The 14,811-nt window shown below is 37.3% G+C and overlaps 1 protein-coding gene across 3 annotated transcripts in view; it reads right to left on the bottom strand.

Moving 5' to 3' along the window:
• Positions 1 to 14,811, bottom strand: part of LOC138006567 (prominin-1-A-like) — a 66,286-nt gene that overhangs the window by 43,755 nt on the left and 7,720 nt on the right. The window contains exons 1-5 of one of the 3 annotated variants that reach the window (XM_068852981.1): positions 14,131 to 14,394; positions 13,522 to 14,036; positions 4,415 to 4,461; positions 3,333 to 3,541; positions 500 to 620 (exon numbers count right to left, since the gene is read on the bottom strand). In XM_068852981.1, the coding sequence (XP_068709082.1) occupies positions 500 to 620; positions 3,333 to 3,541; positions 4,415 to 4,461; positions 13,522 to 13,756 (612 nt within the window). In that variant the 5' untranslated portion in view covers positions 13,757 to 14,036; positions 14,131 to 14,394. Of the gene's footprint in view, positions 1 to 499; positions 621 to 3,332; positions 3,542 to 4,414; positions 4,462 to 13,521; positions 14,037 to 14,130; positions 14,395 to 14,811 lie in introns of those variants that run through there. The other 2 variants (XM_068852980.1, XM_068852979.1) reach the window with 2 other exon arrangements.

Below are 14,811 nucleotides of genomic sequence, written 5' to 3'. Positions count from 1 at the left end.
GTCTCTAATCCCCAGGCCCGAGGCCATAGTCAAGAATTTTCAAGGCTGCTGCCTATAAGAAATTTTAAAGGGGCCCTCAGAGCTAAACGCTGAGAACTTAGGAACCCAACATATGAAGTGAAAGGTGTTGCTGTGAAAAATTAAGGCGCCCAGAGCTATTCTTTGGGAGCCCCAAGCTACCGGGCTCCTGTTAGGCAACAGCCTTGATTTTTATTATTATTTGTGGGCGAGATATATCACACTGACTAACTAAGGCAAGTGGAGGAGTTATTAAGCCCAAAAGCGGTGCCCAGCTACCTGCCAGAAAACTCACTGTGCAAACAGTGACCCGAGCAGATTGTAAAGCAATATCATTATTATTATGAAATTACTAGGCTTTATGGCTTCGCCATCAGTGAATGAACAAGTTTTCAAGTATCAACATTCCCCTCCTCCTTTTCCAAAAGAATTTTTTTTGGAGACATCAGTGAAAATAAGGTTTAACACATATCCCTCTTACCCCAACAGTTCGGTTGATAAACAATATGGCCTCATTCAAAATTCCTTTAGAAGTTTTCGACATTTCCTCCACAGTATCAGACATTCGATCATTGCAAACAAAAGTCAGCAGTACTCCAGAACTGAAAAATAAACACAAAATAAATATAAATAAGAAAAACTTATTTGGTGTCATGCAAGAATTCTAAATACACGTATCATGCACAATTAATGCCACAAAGTATCCCCCAAATGGAGTTCCTCAAGTCCATTGTAAGAATGAACAGCTGCATTTACCCTAACCCTAATTAGCACTACCCAACTAGTAGACTAATGCAAATCCTTCAATTTGATTGGCTCTGCTACTAGAGGACTATTAGTAATAGTCCTCAAGTAGCGAAAAACGTGACTCTTTCTTTTGTTTTATTCCCAAATAAATATATTTTCTATTTGCATTAATTTTGCTAACTTTATTACTGCCTTAATTTAACACATATATTTTCTGCACCAAACTCCATTTCAATTATCCGAGCTAACAGGGTGAATGAAGGATCTGAACCAGCAAGTCTATTTGGTTGTAATCTTCCCTCACGCATAAATGAAAGATGGTTAACCCTAAAATGTCACTTTCCCCTAAAATGCCACTTTCTCAGGACCAATGTCTAAGGAATACGGAGAAATTAAAAACAACCAAAAGTGGAGCCAAACTGTTTGCTTGAAAAATTAACCCCCTACTTACATTCGCATTGTGTAGACTCAATCTCTCCAATATTATCATTAGTACTACTATTATCATCTTTACTATGTCAATCTCTTCCTTTTGTTTGATGCAAACCTGAACAATCTATTCATTCACCCGGCCACCACACAATCAAATTGCTGAATATATAAGCCATATGCATTTTACAGTTCGTGTTTGCTCAGTGACCTACAATAGCCTATGCATGAATATGTACTTTATATTGATACAGACCTTACTGCTTTTATCATGTAAACTGTGTTGTTGTAATTCTAATTATAGTCCACATTAACATTAAAAACGCACGGAGGTTTGTATCAAAACAGGGTCATCTCCAGCCTCATGCACTTCTTCTCAGGCCAGTTAACTTAGCTACAACTGTAAAATGGTCTATTATTAAATGAAAACAACTCTAAAGCAAATAACTGACTTTATTATTCAACTGCATTCAGCCGAAGAGTACAAATACCACCCAACCGAGTACAAATATCTCATGGTATTGGTACTTCAGAAGACCAAATGTATTAGTTTTACGAAAGCATTAGAAACAGCTGAAAATGCTTATTCCCACCCCCCTCCGCCCCAAGAAAACAATGAATTCTTGCCAACTTTTGAGATTTTGGGCGAAAACGAGCTCCTTGAGACAAACGATAGCCTACATGACAATTAACTTTCTCTGTTTATTGAACAAAACGGAAACGTGAATACCACAAAAAGAGAAAAACTGACAGGTCTCAATGTATTGAAACAGTGGTCACTCAGGGAGTCCATGAAAGAAGCAAGGGTCATTGAAGGAATTCCTCCCGAAGATCCTGACAACCTTTTATGTCACTTCTTCATCAAAGTCACTTTTTCTCGACTAGAAGTTTACTCGGAAACTGAGATCATAGTTGTTAATATCTCTGTAGACCTTGTAATAAAGAATTTCCGATATTCCATTTTTGTTTTCCTTATATGTAATGCAAGTGTTTGAAATAAAATGCACGTCGCTTCGCTCAATTACTTGACTGAGATTTTGGGCGAAAACGAGCTCCTAAAGACAAACGATAACCTAGTCATGACAATTAACTTTCTCCGTTTATTGAACAAAACGGAAACGCAAATACCACAAAAAGAGAAAAACTGACAGGTCTCAATGTATTGAAACAGTGGTCACTCAGGGAGTCCATGAAAGAAGCAAGGGTCATTGAAGGAATTCCTCCCGAAGATCCTGACAACCTTTTATGTCATTTCTTCATCAAAGTCACTTTTTCTCGACTAGAAGTTTACTCGGAAACTGAGATCATAGTTGTTAATATCTCTGTAGACCTTGTAATAAAGAATTTCCCGATATTCCATTTTTGTTTTCCTTACATGTAATGCAAGTGTTTGAAATAAAATGCACGACACTTCGCTCAATTACTTGATTGACAGGTTTCAAAAGTTTTTGTTTTTGACCAATCAAATGTGAAACCGGACCGTTGCTTGCTGTATAGTCACGTAAAATAGTTCGTCACGCAAGGAAGCAAGTTATAAGTTGAGCTTCACGTTTCTTCTAATTTTCTGACTGAGTTGATTCGGCGCTATGCGTCTCCTAAGCTGTTTACTATATATCTCACATCCCATGTTAATGCATTTCTCGTGCTCTGATTGGTTCACTCAATCTTGGTTATCAGCTCATATACCTTGGTTTGACCTTATATACGGCAAATGATTGCGCAAAGTGTTGCTAAGCTAAATTTTTTTTTTCCGGAAAGCAAAATTCTTCTCTGAATGAAGCAAAAAAAAAAAAACCTTTTCGTACAAAGTTTGGATCCATTCTGACGTTTAGAAGTACGCAAAAAAGGTAAGAAGTGTTTTTGTGACAAGCCTGGGTCTGTCTGACCACCAGGTATTCCACAACATCGCATCTTCGTCAAGGTTTTTTTTTTATTTTGCTCGGATTTTCTTGCTTTTTTCCACTCACCTTTCGTACTTCCAAACTTTTGGAGTTTAAGGAATTTATTATTCCATTTGTGCTTGTTGGATATATGAGACTGGTTATAGCCAGCTCGGCACTACGCACCTCATTGGCTATTTACCATCTCATATCCAACGCACACTCACAGAATAATTGTTAATTGTTTAATAGACTTACAACATCAATAAGGTGATCATCAATAATATCACACCAAATACACTCCTTTTGCAGTTGTTGTTTTCCGTTTCCTTCTGAGACATATCCCCTCCACAACGACCACAACAACGGCAACAGCAAAAACACAATCCAACAATTGGCATTATCACAATAAACAAAACTCCAATCCCAACACAAATGGCCAATCCAAGACCATAACCAAGGGCAAGCTGGCAAGAAAAACATAAAAACAATAAATGAGAATAAGTTGATTTTCCACTGGCTGAGGAACAAAACAAGTTCGAAAATGTTTTCTCACCAACCTGACAGGGGATTGGACCCAAGGGGCCTTAATTCACAAGCTTAGTGCTTTGTAAGTTGCTTTTTTGCAACCTCATTCCCAGGGTCTCTCTTCGAAGGGAAGAAGAGAGATCCTGGGAAAAACGTCGGCTTTTTTGGTGTTTGCCATAGTCAACTAAAATTTCAGAGCCCCAGTTCCCACCCACCATTGGTTTGGGTATTCTAAATATTCTTTATTGAGATTGTTAGTTATCAGTTTTACCCGATGTTGCATATACTGCGTAGGCTTTCAGAAGTTATGCCTTTATTGTGTACCATGCTAAGCTGAGTTTGGTTGTGAAATAAAATCGTTGTCAGCTTGACGATGAGTCCCACAGATGCATGAGAAATGTAACACAAGAGTTTACAAAAACAGCACAGGCTTGGGTTTTTTGAGTCACTGGTGTGTGGCATACCACATTATTAATCCAGTGAGTTCTCCTCTAGAGCAGTTGGTCAGTTTTGATCATGCAGGTGCAAATTAGCACAGGTCATTGTTTTACCTATACAGAAACAACCCTATTTGTTTACCAGTGCTAACATTGGGCCTAAAAACTTTTGTTTAGGCTTGAGGTTAAGCTTAAATGACCTGTAACTTGTAACCTGTGTTTTCTACCTGCCAGTTTTGATCCAAAGTAGCTGCAAACAGTTCAATGAAAAAGCATACACTAAAAGTAAACAGGTCCTCCTGCTTGAAATTAAAGGATAAAAAGAGAGGTTGTCTTTTTTATTGTAGAGAAATTTCATGTTAAATTAATACTTACATCATTCTTTATATCCCAAGTTCCATCCTTCACTTTGAAGAGAAGATCTAAAATAAAGTTTGTATAAGAAAACAGTTGCCATGTGTCTAAAAAGCTATAATGTCATGTCAATTCAGTCAAGGTTGTGCTCTAAAAGCACCTCGTCTCCACAAGAAGCAACCAACATTTGGCTTTGGGCAACTGAAAGAATTTTGCCAGTAGCCCAATTGGGCATTCTTGTTCTGTAGTTCTGATCAGATATTTGTGAAAAAGGCAGTCGAGAATTATATTATTTATGTATGGCGTGAGCTTTCGTTTGTTCTGTGCTTTGTACTCTCATAAAGCACGCTGTTTAAACCAATGAGAGCGTGCGTTATATAGAAACTTTATTATAACATAAAATATATTATCATGTCTTATTATAAGACATGATAATAAAGTGTTCATAAAGAGAATTTTTTAACTATGTTGGTTCAACAAAGCCCCAATCTTCACCTGACAAAAATTGACTGTACATGTAGATTCTGATTGTTCATAAGCTTATAAAGACAGGGTTTAGGTACATTTTCTTTCCAAAACAGACTGAAATCAAACTCCTGGCAATATTATTAAAAGGAAAATTAAAATTTACAGTAAGTGTAGAAGATTAGTAAGGATTTTGACTAAGATCTTGCAAGAGTGAGGTAAGAATCTTACAATCTTGATCCTTTAAGATTTTAGTAAGAGTATCTCTCAAGGTTTACATAAGAATCTTATAAGGTCTATTCAAGACCCTTGTAAGAATCTTCAAATCTTAATTAATAAGAGCCTTGCAAGATCTTAGAAAGAACCTTAAAAGATATTGTTAGAATCTTGTAAGATAAAATCGTGTGTATACTGTAACTATAGGATCTTACAAAAATCTTGCAAGATAATGCCCATAATAATTATTGTAAGATCTTAAGTAAGATTCTTACATGCACAAGAATCTTACAAGAATCTTGTCAGATTCTTGGTACAAGATTCTTACAAGATCTTGTAAGGTTCTTGTAAGAATCTTACTTAAGAAGTAAGATACATTTGTAAGATCTTAATAAGAAACTTGATAAGAATCTTACAGTACTTTAATAGATCTTAATAAGATTTCCACCTGGGAAACAATGCTTGCACTAGCTCTCAAAGTCTTACATGTAACATGAGCCCAAAATATTATCCCAATTTTCCATTTGACTGGATGGTTTTAATCATTTGTATCAGTGGTTGAGATGTCTTCTACTGAACTTGTTTGGAGGCAACAAATTAACCATGATAATGGTGCTTCAACCCATGTTGTAAAAAATGAAATTAAAGTTCAGTCTTTTTAGAAGGCAAATTTAGTGAGATCGAGTGTGTTAACTGCTGAAATTCTTGAAGTGCATTTTCAAGTCCTACTTCAGAGCAGAATGACTTTGCCAGAAAAAAAATCCCTCACAGCTGTGGAAATATACCCATTTAGCAAAGTCCACAGATCAGCCTGGTTCCCCACCCTAAGAAAGCTGACAATATATTGTAGTGCAGATAATTCTCAACAAATCTTGTCCTATACTACTCAAGAGGGTTGCTGAATTTTCAAAATATCATTACATGGTTCATTAATTAATAATTAAGTAAAATTTGCTGCTTCATTAATTAAATAATTTTATAGTAATTACGTGTTTCAGCGAGTAAATATGAGGGCTGGGCAACCTGTGGTGCTGGGGGAGGTTGACAGTCCAAAGGAGTTCTTTATCACAACCTTCCTCAAGAATTGGCCGTGATCAATGAAGACATTCTCAATGCCTACTACAGGGTTCTCAATAAGTTTTGGAGTAGACGGCTTAAATATAAAAGTAGGCGGCGGGAGAAGCGAGTGCCACTTGTTTATAGCAAGTTTATGACCGAAAAGTAGACAGCTCTAAATTTAAAGTAGCCGGTTTTTTAGCCGGCTGCCGGCACTTAATGAGAACCCTGCTACTATAGCTCAAAATTTCCTGTATTATACTGGTTGGTTTCACATTCATTTTCCATTGTATTTCACCAGAAAGTGTAAGACTGAATAGCATTTTGATTGTTTTATCCATCAATCAGTGACCAAGTGTGAGCTTCCAGGCAAAAACTGCATAAAATATGGCAGGAGCGGAAGTACATGTATATTAAGTGTTGAACTGCTGTTTAGGTTCGAGATGCAACCCTTGGCTAAAGAAACAGAGGTACGTATTCTTGGATACAAAAGACAACTAAATCTGGGGAGAAAATAAACTTCTTGGAGGACCAAACCTGTTGTTTAATATCTACATGTAAATGCTGCTGCAATGAAAACAAAAAGATTGTGAACTGTGAAGGTGAGAAGGAGTTTCTTGAATGCCAAGTGGGCCATGGTAAACTATTAAAACGCTATTAATTTTAGAGTATACTTCATACATTAGATTATTTTGAACTCTTTGGGTATTATCCCAAGCCTTTATGCCAACAATTAACCCATTGACTCCCAGGGGTTCCCCATTGACGAGTAAAATCGTCTGGCGTTAGACAGAGTAAAATACCAAGTCTGGCCGGTTTCGACGTCAAAGGGTTAAGGCTGTAGGTGACCTTCAGGTTTACGAAATCAGTTAATTTATGTCCTCAATGCCCTTATATCAAAGTGCATATTCTCTCAACTGTTCTCTATCATGTATCATATATCTTTATTTACACTTGGATTTTTAGAGTAGCTTGGTGTAGCTAATATCTCCGAGCATTTACCCTCCCAACCACGATACATCACAGAAGACAGACCACATTTCTTCTGTCATTAACAAGGAGAATCAGTTTTTTAATCACACAATACAACTTGTGCGTTCAAGTCAGTTTTTAAACACTTACATGTAACATACCGGTACTTCCACTCCTGCCATATTTATGCAGTTTTTGCCTGGAAGCTCACACTTGGTCACTAATAAGTGCTTTAACATGAATGTTTATATTTTTGAGATTCAATGTGCTCTGAATGCTCTTAAAATTACCATAGTAATGAGCACATCCAGAAAAAAACAATAACTAAAGGTTGCTTACTCCTCATTTATGCAAAATTCACTCAGTTTTTCTGCTGCATAATTTTGCTTCTAACTTACATGTACAAATAATAGAAATAAAGTACATTTGACAGCTGTTATAGAATTTCAACAGATGGGTTTTTCATCTGCTAAATGTTGTTCAGTTTTCCCAGCATTTTGCTGGGTTCCTCTAAAAGATTTCACTCCTAAAATGTAATGGAAGCATATTAACACTGCATTTCCAACTGACCATCGTGAGAACGAGAAAAAAGTTTTTGCCATACAAGCTGTGCCATCCCTGGATTATACCACTGACCAAAGAAAAACTGTGTTCAGCTACCTTAAATGATCCCTTCCTTCGTTCTCATCAACTGTATGTTTGATAAGGACACAGTAAGAATGGTAAGGAGAAATTAGATGTTGGTTTCTCTTACTTAAAGCAGTTGAAGAGTTAAGTCTAAAATAAAAAAAAAGTCACGCAAATGTTCAAAAATAAACTTAATCCACAATATTTAAAAATTAGGAACAATGCTCTTTGTACTTGACAAATTTGTCATCAAGTGGTTACAGACTATTTAGCAAGAATTTTCTTGAATGACTGCTGCTTCATACTAGTTTGTTTCTGTTGTTTAGTGTTACCATCTGGTCTGCGTAATATAAAGTACTCCTCCCAAAGACACAGGTTACATCGTTTGGTCACACAGGAATAAGACCTGGCTAATTTCAGCATTTGCCATTTGATGTTTAACTTGATGTTCTGATCCTTGAAGTTGAATCCATACAATGTATGTGTTTGCTCAGTTCAGGGGAGTTTCTGTAGTGTTCGTCTTTAAATGAGCGCAGATGGTTTCCATATCGTAACTTCAATTCGGTAAGTACAAAACACAGGTCACAGGTTACATTTCACAAGTCAAAGGTCATTGTCAGTATTACCAATACAGAAAGTATCCTAAACATTCATTTAAGCTAGCCTTAGGCCTAAACAAAAGTTTTTAGGCCTAATGCTAGGCCCATCGCTTAACCCTTGGAGTTGCTTCTGTAATGTTAAAACAATGACCTGTACCCAGGGTTCTCCTTATCAGGCGGTAACCGGTAAAATTTACCGCTTGTAAGAGCACTTATTACCGCCTGCAAACGCTCAGAAGTCGCTTATCTTTTGCAGAATGTCCAACATTAACCAAGTGCTTTACCGGTTTGAAAAGGTCCCTTACCAGTTGTGCTGAAAACTAGGGAGAACCCTGTGTAACTGCCCCCATAACGTAAGGGCTTGAAATTAACTCTTTTGCTCAGGTGCCAGCTGGCGACTAATGGGGAAAATTTGGTTGCCAGATCATAAATTTTGGTAGCCAACTTTGCATGCAAGCAAAGTCATCATTACTACGTAGCACAAAAAAAAAAAGCACAGACAATTTTGCAGGTACGTTCGCTTTTTAACATAGGGGACAAGTTCTCTAACCCACTTTACGTTAAGGGTACAGGTTGCTTTTTGAAGGTTCCATACAAATTTCAAACTCATTGTGCGATGTCTAGCCTCATTATCAATGTGTTATCAATATCAAGTTAGTTCCAAGGGGGTCCTTCAGTAATCTGCCTAAATCTACGTTTTCAGCATTCACAACTGACAATGGATTTAAATTTTCAATTTTAAAACCAATTGCCGAATTTGGTCTTCTGGGCGCAAATTCACAGTAACCGGCAAGAAGCATACGGTGTTTAAGTGCGCCAACGATCCCATGAAGCCGCTGAAACAATATGGCGCCTAGTAAATGCGGTGATCGAATTGTGCTATTAATTAACAACGTGAGAAACCGATTTTCTCGTAGTATTTATACATTATTTTGATGGGGAAAAAAGGTGAGTCGTGTTCTAGCTACCAGTTCCGAACGATTTCATCATATAAAGAATCAAATTATACAACAGTTGTCTGCTGTTTATCCTGGGTTATCAGACAAAACGTGATTCGCCAGCTGGCGACCAGTGAGTCGCAATTTCAAGCCCTGAATGTGGTGTTGCAAAGACCGATGTACGTGTCTTGCGTGTGATGGAGAAACTTCAGATTCGTATTTGCTCATTTTAAAATACCTTTTGGGAAATAACCTTAATGACAACGTATCAGCAGCACCATCAGCAAAATATATTGGCGTAGTTGTCATGAGGCCAATATTTGTAAGACTGCTTGTTTCCATCTTCGTGCCATACTTAAAATATGTCAATTGCTGGACAAAGACTCCACTATCCTGTTCCTTCATGAGTTTGTTACTTCAAGACTTGATTACTGTAATTACCTCCTTACTATTTGGCCTTCCTGATTATGTCATCAATCGACTTCAACTTGTTCAAAACTCTGCAGCTCGTCTAGTTTTTTGTGCACGTAAGCATGACCATGTGACACCCTTGCTGGTTAATCTTTACTGGATGCCAATTCAATGTAGAATTCAGTTCAAGATCCTCTTGGTGACCTTTTAGGTTTCACGTGGTGAAGTACTGTCATATCTATGTGATCTAATAACTCCATATTTTCCGACTCTTACTTCACACTCGCAGAAGAAACTACTCTTACACTCCAACCTTGTTTCCATCATCTTAAAGAGTTACAGACGGCGAGCATTCAAGACATCTGCTCCATGCCTTTGGAATGATTTACCTTACCACATTAAAAACTCAAAAGCTATAAATAATTTTAAGATGAAGTTAAAGACGCATCTTTTTGAGAAAGCTTTTGCATTATAATATGACATTTACTCCATTTTTGAAGAACTCAAATTGGGCTTTACTAGTTTTACTGATTACTTCATTTTAATTATTCTTTTTAGTGTTTTCTTGCGAAGCGTCATGGATTTATAAATTATGTACACTGTGTGAGGGTTGGGTCAAATCATAGACCTCTTTCATAATGGCGGCCAAATAAATTATTCTTTTGTTTTAATGCTAATAAGCCCTACTAACCTCGCTACGACGAGCAAATTTCAAAAGAATATTTGCTTTCAAACGAGGGCAGTAGGTCTCATTAACATAAATACAAAAGAATGTAAAGTTGATCGCCATTTATGAAAGTGGTCTATAGCATTCTTTAAAGGGGCTAGGTCACACTGTTTAAGGTAATTTTGTTTAATTTTGTTAGTTATGAGCTCTAAACTTCAAATTGGCAGAGCAAGAGTCTTACATTTGCAAAATCACAGCCACATAACAATTGAGAATGATTTTCCAGCTGTTTAAATGACATTTTGATATCAACTGATATAAATCTGAAAAAAAGGTGGGCCGACATTTTTCAAATTTAGCCAAATGCAATCCATTTCAATCCTCCCAAGTTTTGTCCATCCTTGTCCTTTCTTAGCTTTCCTGTGTTTTGTTTGAGTTCTTCTATAGTTTTGAGCCATTATTTTGTTATTTCAGTTAATTCTATGACCATTTGATCAATGCTGAAATTGCCTAAAATTGCATGACCCTAAGCCCCTTTAAATGTCAATTGCCACCTTTCTTAGCACCTTACAAGTCATTTGAGCTTCTTCCACAGCCAGTTACCCGTAAACAGGCATTCCCACAATTTTAAGAGGAGTGATTTTAACTACCAAACCCTTGCTATGGATCCCCTCAAATAGTCATTTCAGCCTAAGATTGCTTTCAAGTTTCTCATTCTAAAGAGAACAAAGGGAACAAGTATCTGCAGCCAATACTTGAAGGGATATATATACTTGGATGGATCCCCTCAAATAGTCATTTTTCAAGTCCTTTTAACTGTACAGTTATCTCTTTTTTGCCAAGTGTGTTCTATTTAACATTTCTTCGTCTGGTTCGACTCACACCCATATTTGGTAAATTACGAGACCAAAACAAAAAATGCCAAAAAACTCAATGAGTTAACTATGTTTCTCACAAATTTTTAAGACAACAGTATGATCAAACATAATTTTTTTAACACAAAATCTGTACCATGGATTGTAAAAATTTCCAAAAAAAAAATTATGATTTCATAAAGCCCTCCTCTGATACACTTTTCAAATATCAGTTCCATTTTTTAGTTGAAATAGAAATTCCATGTTACAGTTTACAGAAAATAATGGGACTTTCCCCATCGGGTGAAAAAACACCACCTTGTCCTTTCATTTCCTGGGAGTTTTTACATGTTTTTCACTGAAATGCACAACAGAGAACTGGGACTAGTTGCAAATGCACCTTCTGATTGTAGTGATGTCAGATTTCCATTAGTTAAGTACTTCAAAGACCTTGTTGTAGAGCTCTTCCAAAAAGCTTCCTTAGCAACCATTATCTTTCTGTAATTAAGTGCCACCCCCCTTCAGCACAAAAGGCTAGTTCAGGTTTGAAAGTCAAAGCTAGCGCTAGCTACTTACAAAGTACTTAAGGAAACAAAAACAGTGGTGCTCAAACAATTAACTTTTGATGATTCAAACCAAACGGATTAATGTGCATCACATCGTTCACTTCATAGAGAACCTGCTGGCCCATTTTTTCCCTGAAGTTTCAAGAAACAAAAATGTGCCTTTTGTTTCCTTTTTGCTATAATTATCTAGAAAATGAAGCTCAACTCAGTGGAAAAAAGTCCAGGGCAACTTATTGAAGTGAATGAAAGAAATATATATAGATTTGAAGTGCGAGTTATAGACGAAATGTAGAAGTGATCTTTTACATTTTGCAACGCTTTTAAGTTCAATATTAGTTCTAGGCCATGAGCATGAGCAGTTATGAAAAACAGCATAAATGCCACTTAATACATTTATGCAGCCACCCAGCCTATTGTTTATTCCATCACTACTTTGCCAATGATGAATCACATTACCGGTGTTTGTTTTCTTAGCTAACCACAATCTATTGCATGTTTTCCACCGCTTACAACTGGAACTTACTATTCCCAAATTTAACTAAGAAAACAATGTTCCCTCTGTAGCAGTTTTTGGCTTTGGTTGGTCGGCATATGCAAGTTAAACAACGGTATTTTGTGCAAAATTACTTATGCATGAGGTCTTCGCCTATCAAATTAGTATGAATAACAAAGAGATTTAAAAAAATATTTTGTGCATTGCTCGAAAAAGTGAGTCAAAACTAAACAGATCTTATCCTTGATTAAGTTACGTTCTCCGTTCCTACAGCAAGAAATTATCTGACGAAAGTTCTGCAGCATGCAGGCACTATTGAATTGCAAGAATGACCAAACGAGTCGAAATAATTCCTACTGTCAACAACAGCGATACGCCGAAAGAAAATGAAAGGAAATTAAGAACTGTCATCACCTTAAGCAAACGTGTTACCGACTTGATCTGTAAGAACATACTCAGTTTGATAAAGTATGTATTCGAACCAGTGCCAAAGCAGAAAATTAAATGCGGGGGATACTTATGCGGATCCAACGGCCACAATCCAGCCAATGTGTCTTTCTAAATAGTCGAACGAGAAGTATTATTCTACCAAGTACTTTAGGCCAAAAGTAGAAATACGCATGTAGAAATGAAATCAAATAGTTCAGCCTATGATTGCTTTCAAGTTTCTCATTCCAAAAAGAGCAAAGGGAACAAGTATGTGTAGCCAATACTTGAAGGGATGTATATACTTGAAATTGGTCATGGAACGTTCGGCCGAATTTTTTTTCTGGCTTTTAAAAAAGAAAGATCGCTTGGGTTACGATGTAAAATACATTTAATGTACGTTTTGCAAAACTTATTGATACCTAAACTTGTCTCCCGTTAATACGTTTACGGCGGCGATTGCATTTGCGCCAAATGTACGTGATGCCTTTCAATCTCTTGATCGTCAAACCTATCTTGCCAAACTTTCATCGAGCTCTTATGCGCGTTGAGGATGAACACGACCTTTAAAGCTTCTTTCTCGCTGTACGTAAAATGGCAATGAAGCGACGACTGTGACGCAAAGCCGTCTATCATCATCCCTTACGCTCGGAAAAATTGAACAAGTTAGGTCACGTTCATTACAAAAAGAGGTACTACAACATGTCTTCAAGAAACGTAGAATAATGACCAACTATCCTCCTACTCTGTTGCAGTTAACTCCAATCGCTATCCTATGGTCATCAAACTGTATGTCTCAATTTATAAATTAAAAGCTGCAAAACTTACGTAAACGTACCGTAAGGTTCCTTGCTGAGCACAATTGAAATGAAACCGTTGACGAAGTTATACCAGGGTTGAAGACCTTTTGCGTCGTATTCAGTACTGAGACCAGATCCTTCGTCCCCTTTGTCGTCAAAGTTATCCTTCCAGTCAATTGTTGTACCGTTCAAAGTCGGCCCCTCGCAGCTCACATAACTTGCAAAACAGATTAGAACTAGAAGAAGGAAAGAAAGGACCGGTACGGGAGCCATGATTTTAGGATATTGTCCCTCAAGTGACACGGCACACGCTTTGACGATGTTGTAGTTAGATAGAGATACAGTTCCCCAAACGTTCCTCTTAGCTCTGATTTATTCCTATGTGAATCTTTTCAACGTAGTCCAACGCAATCCAAAGCAAAATAACGCTGCTTGTTCGACTATCTCCACCAAAAAATAAATGACAGAATACTGTGGCTAGGACCGCACGTCGCAGGTGATTAAGCTCCTTCAGTCCTGCGGCTTTCAGCTATTCATGCGTATCTTCATAAGTCTGAGAAAACAAATTGTTAAAAAACCGTGACATACAGAATATTAGAGATGAAGAGAATTACAGCTCATGTAAAGAGAAATAACGGCCGCAATACCAAGACAGAACTTTATAAATTTTCAGATCAAGTTTAAATTCTCTAAAGTGTCAATGGCATATCTTGTACGTCACGCACGAAGCAAATTTGTTTGGTTTCCAAAGAGACGTTGTTTCTTTTTTCTTCCGCAAAAAAATTTATTTCCTTCGGCCAGGTTTCCTTAAACAAATTCACGATTTTGAGCAAGTTTATCTAGGAGGCAGAGTTACATGTAGCCGGAGGTTTTAGCGAACATTCCTGAAGTCGTTCTTATCCAAGCGTGTTGTGCGTGGTTTATATCTTCAAGGTTTATACCGGCGACAAAGTCCGATAACGCGCGGTAAGCCAGCTCGCAAAAATCTTAACGGGAAATGAAGAGAAGTCGCAAATGTCGGGGAACTGGAAAGTGCAATACATCGCGCAGGGAAAACGAAAAGACGAAAAAACGTTCATGAGGATATAAAATGGCGTCGGGCGATTGGTTACACTCAACTGCCTTTGCCCTTACAAATAAAACGGGCTTGGAACCTCGTACACCTTCGTTTTCGTTTCCTATCCCCATGTTGTCGTATCTCTCTGTTGCCGCATTCCGAGAGGATTTTTTTTGGGTTTAGATTTACATACCACTAGGTACCGATTTACGCTGAGGAAAGATTTGCACATAAATTACAACACAAGTTATTAAAAACTCTACATAACCTA

Source organism: Montipora foliosa, chromosome 6 (assembly GCF_036669935.1).
Source record: "Montipora foliosa isolate CH-2021 chromosome 6, ASM3666993v2, whole genome shotgun sequence".
NCBI lineage: Eukaryota > Metazoa > Cnidaria > Anthozoa > Scleractinia > Acroporidae > Montipora > Montipora foliosa.
Note: the sequence above shows the minus strand (reverse complement) of the source record. Positions and strands in the feature narration are given on the sequence as shown.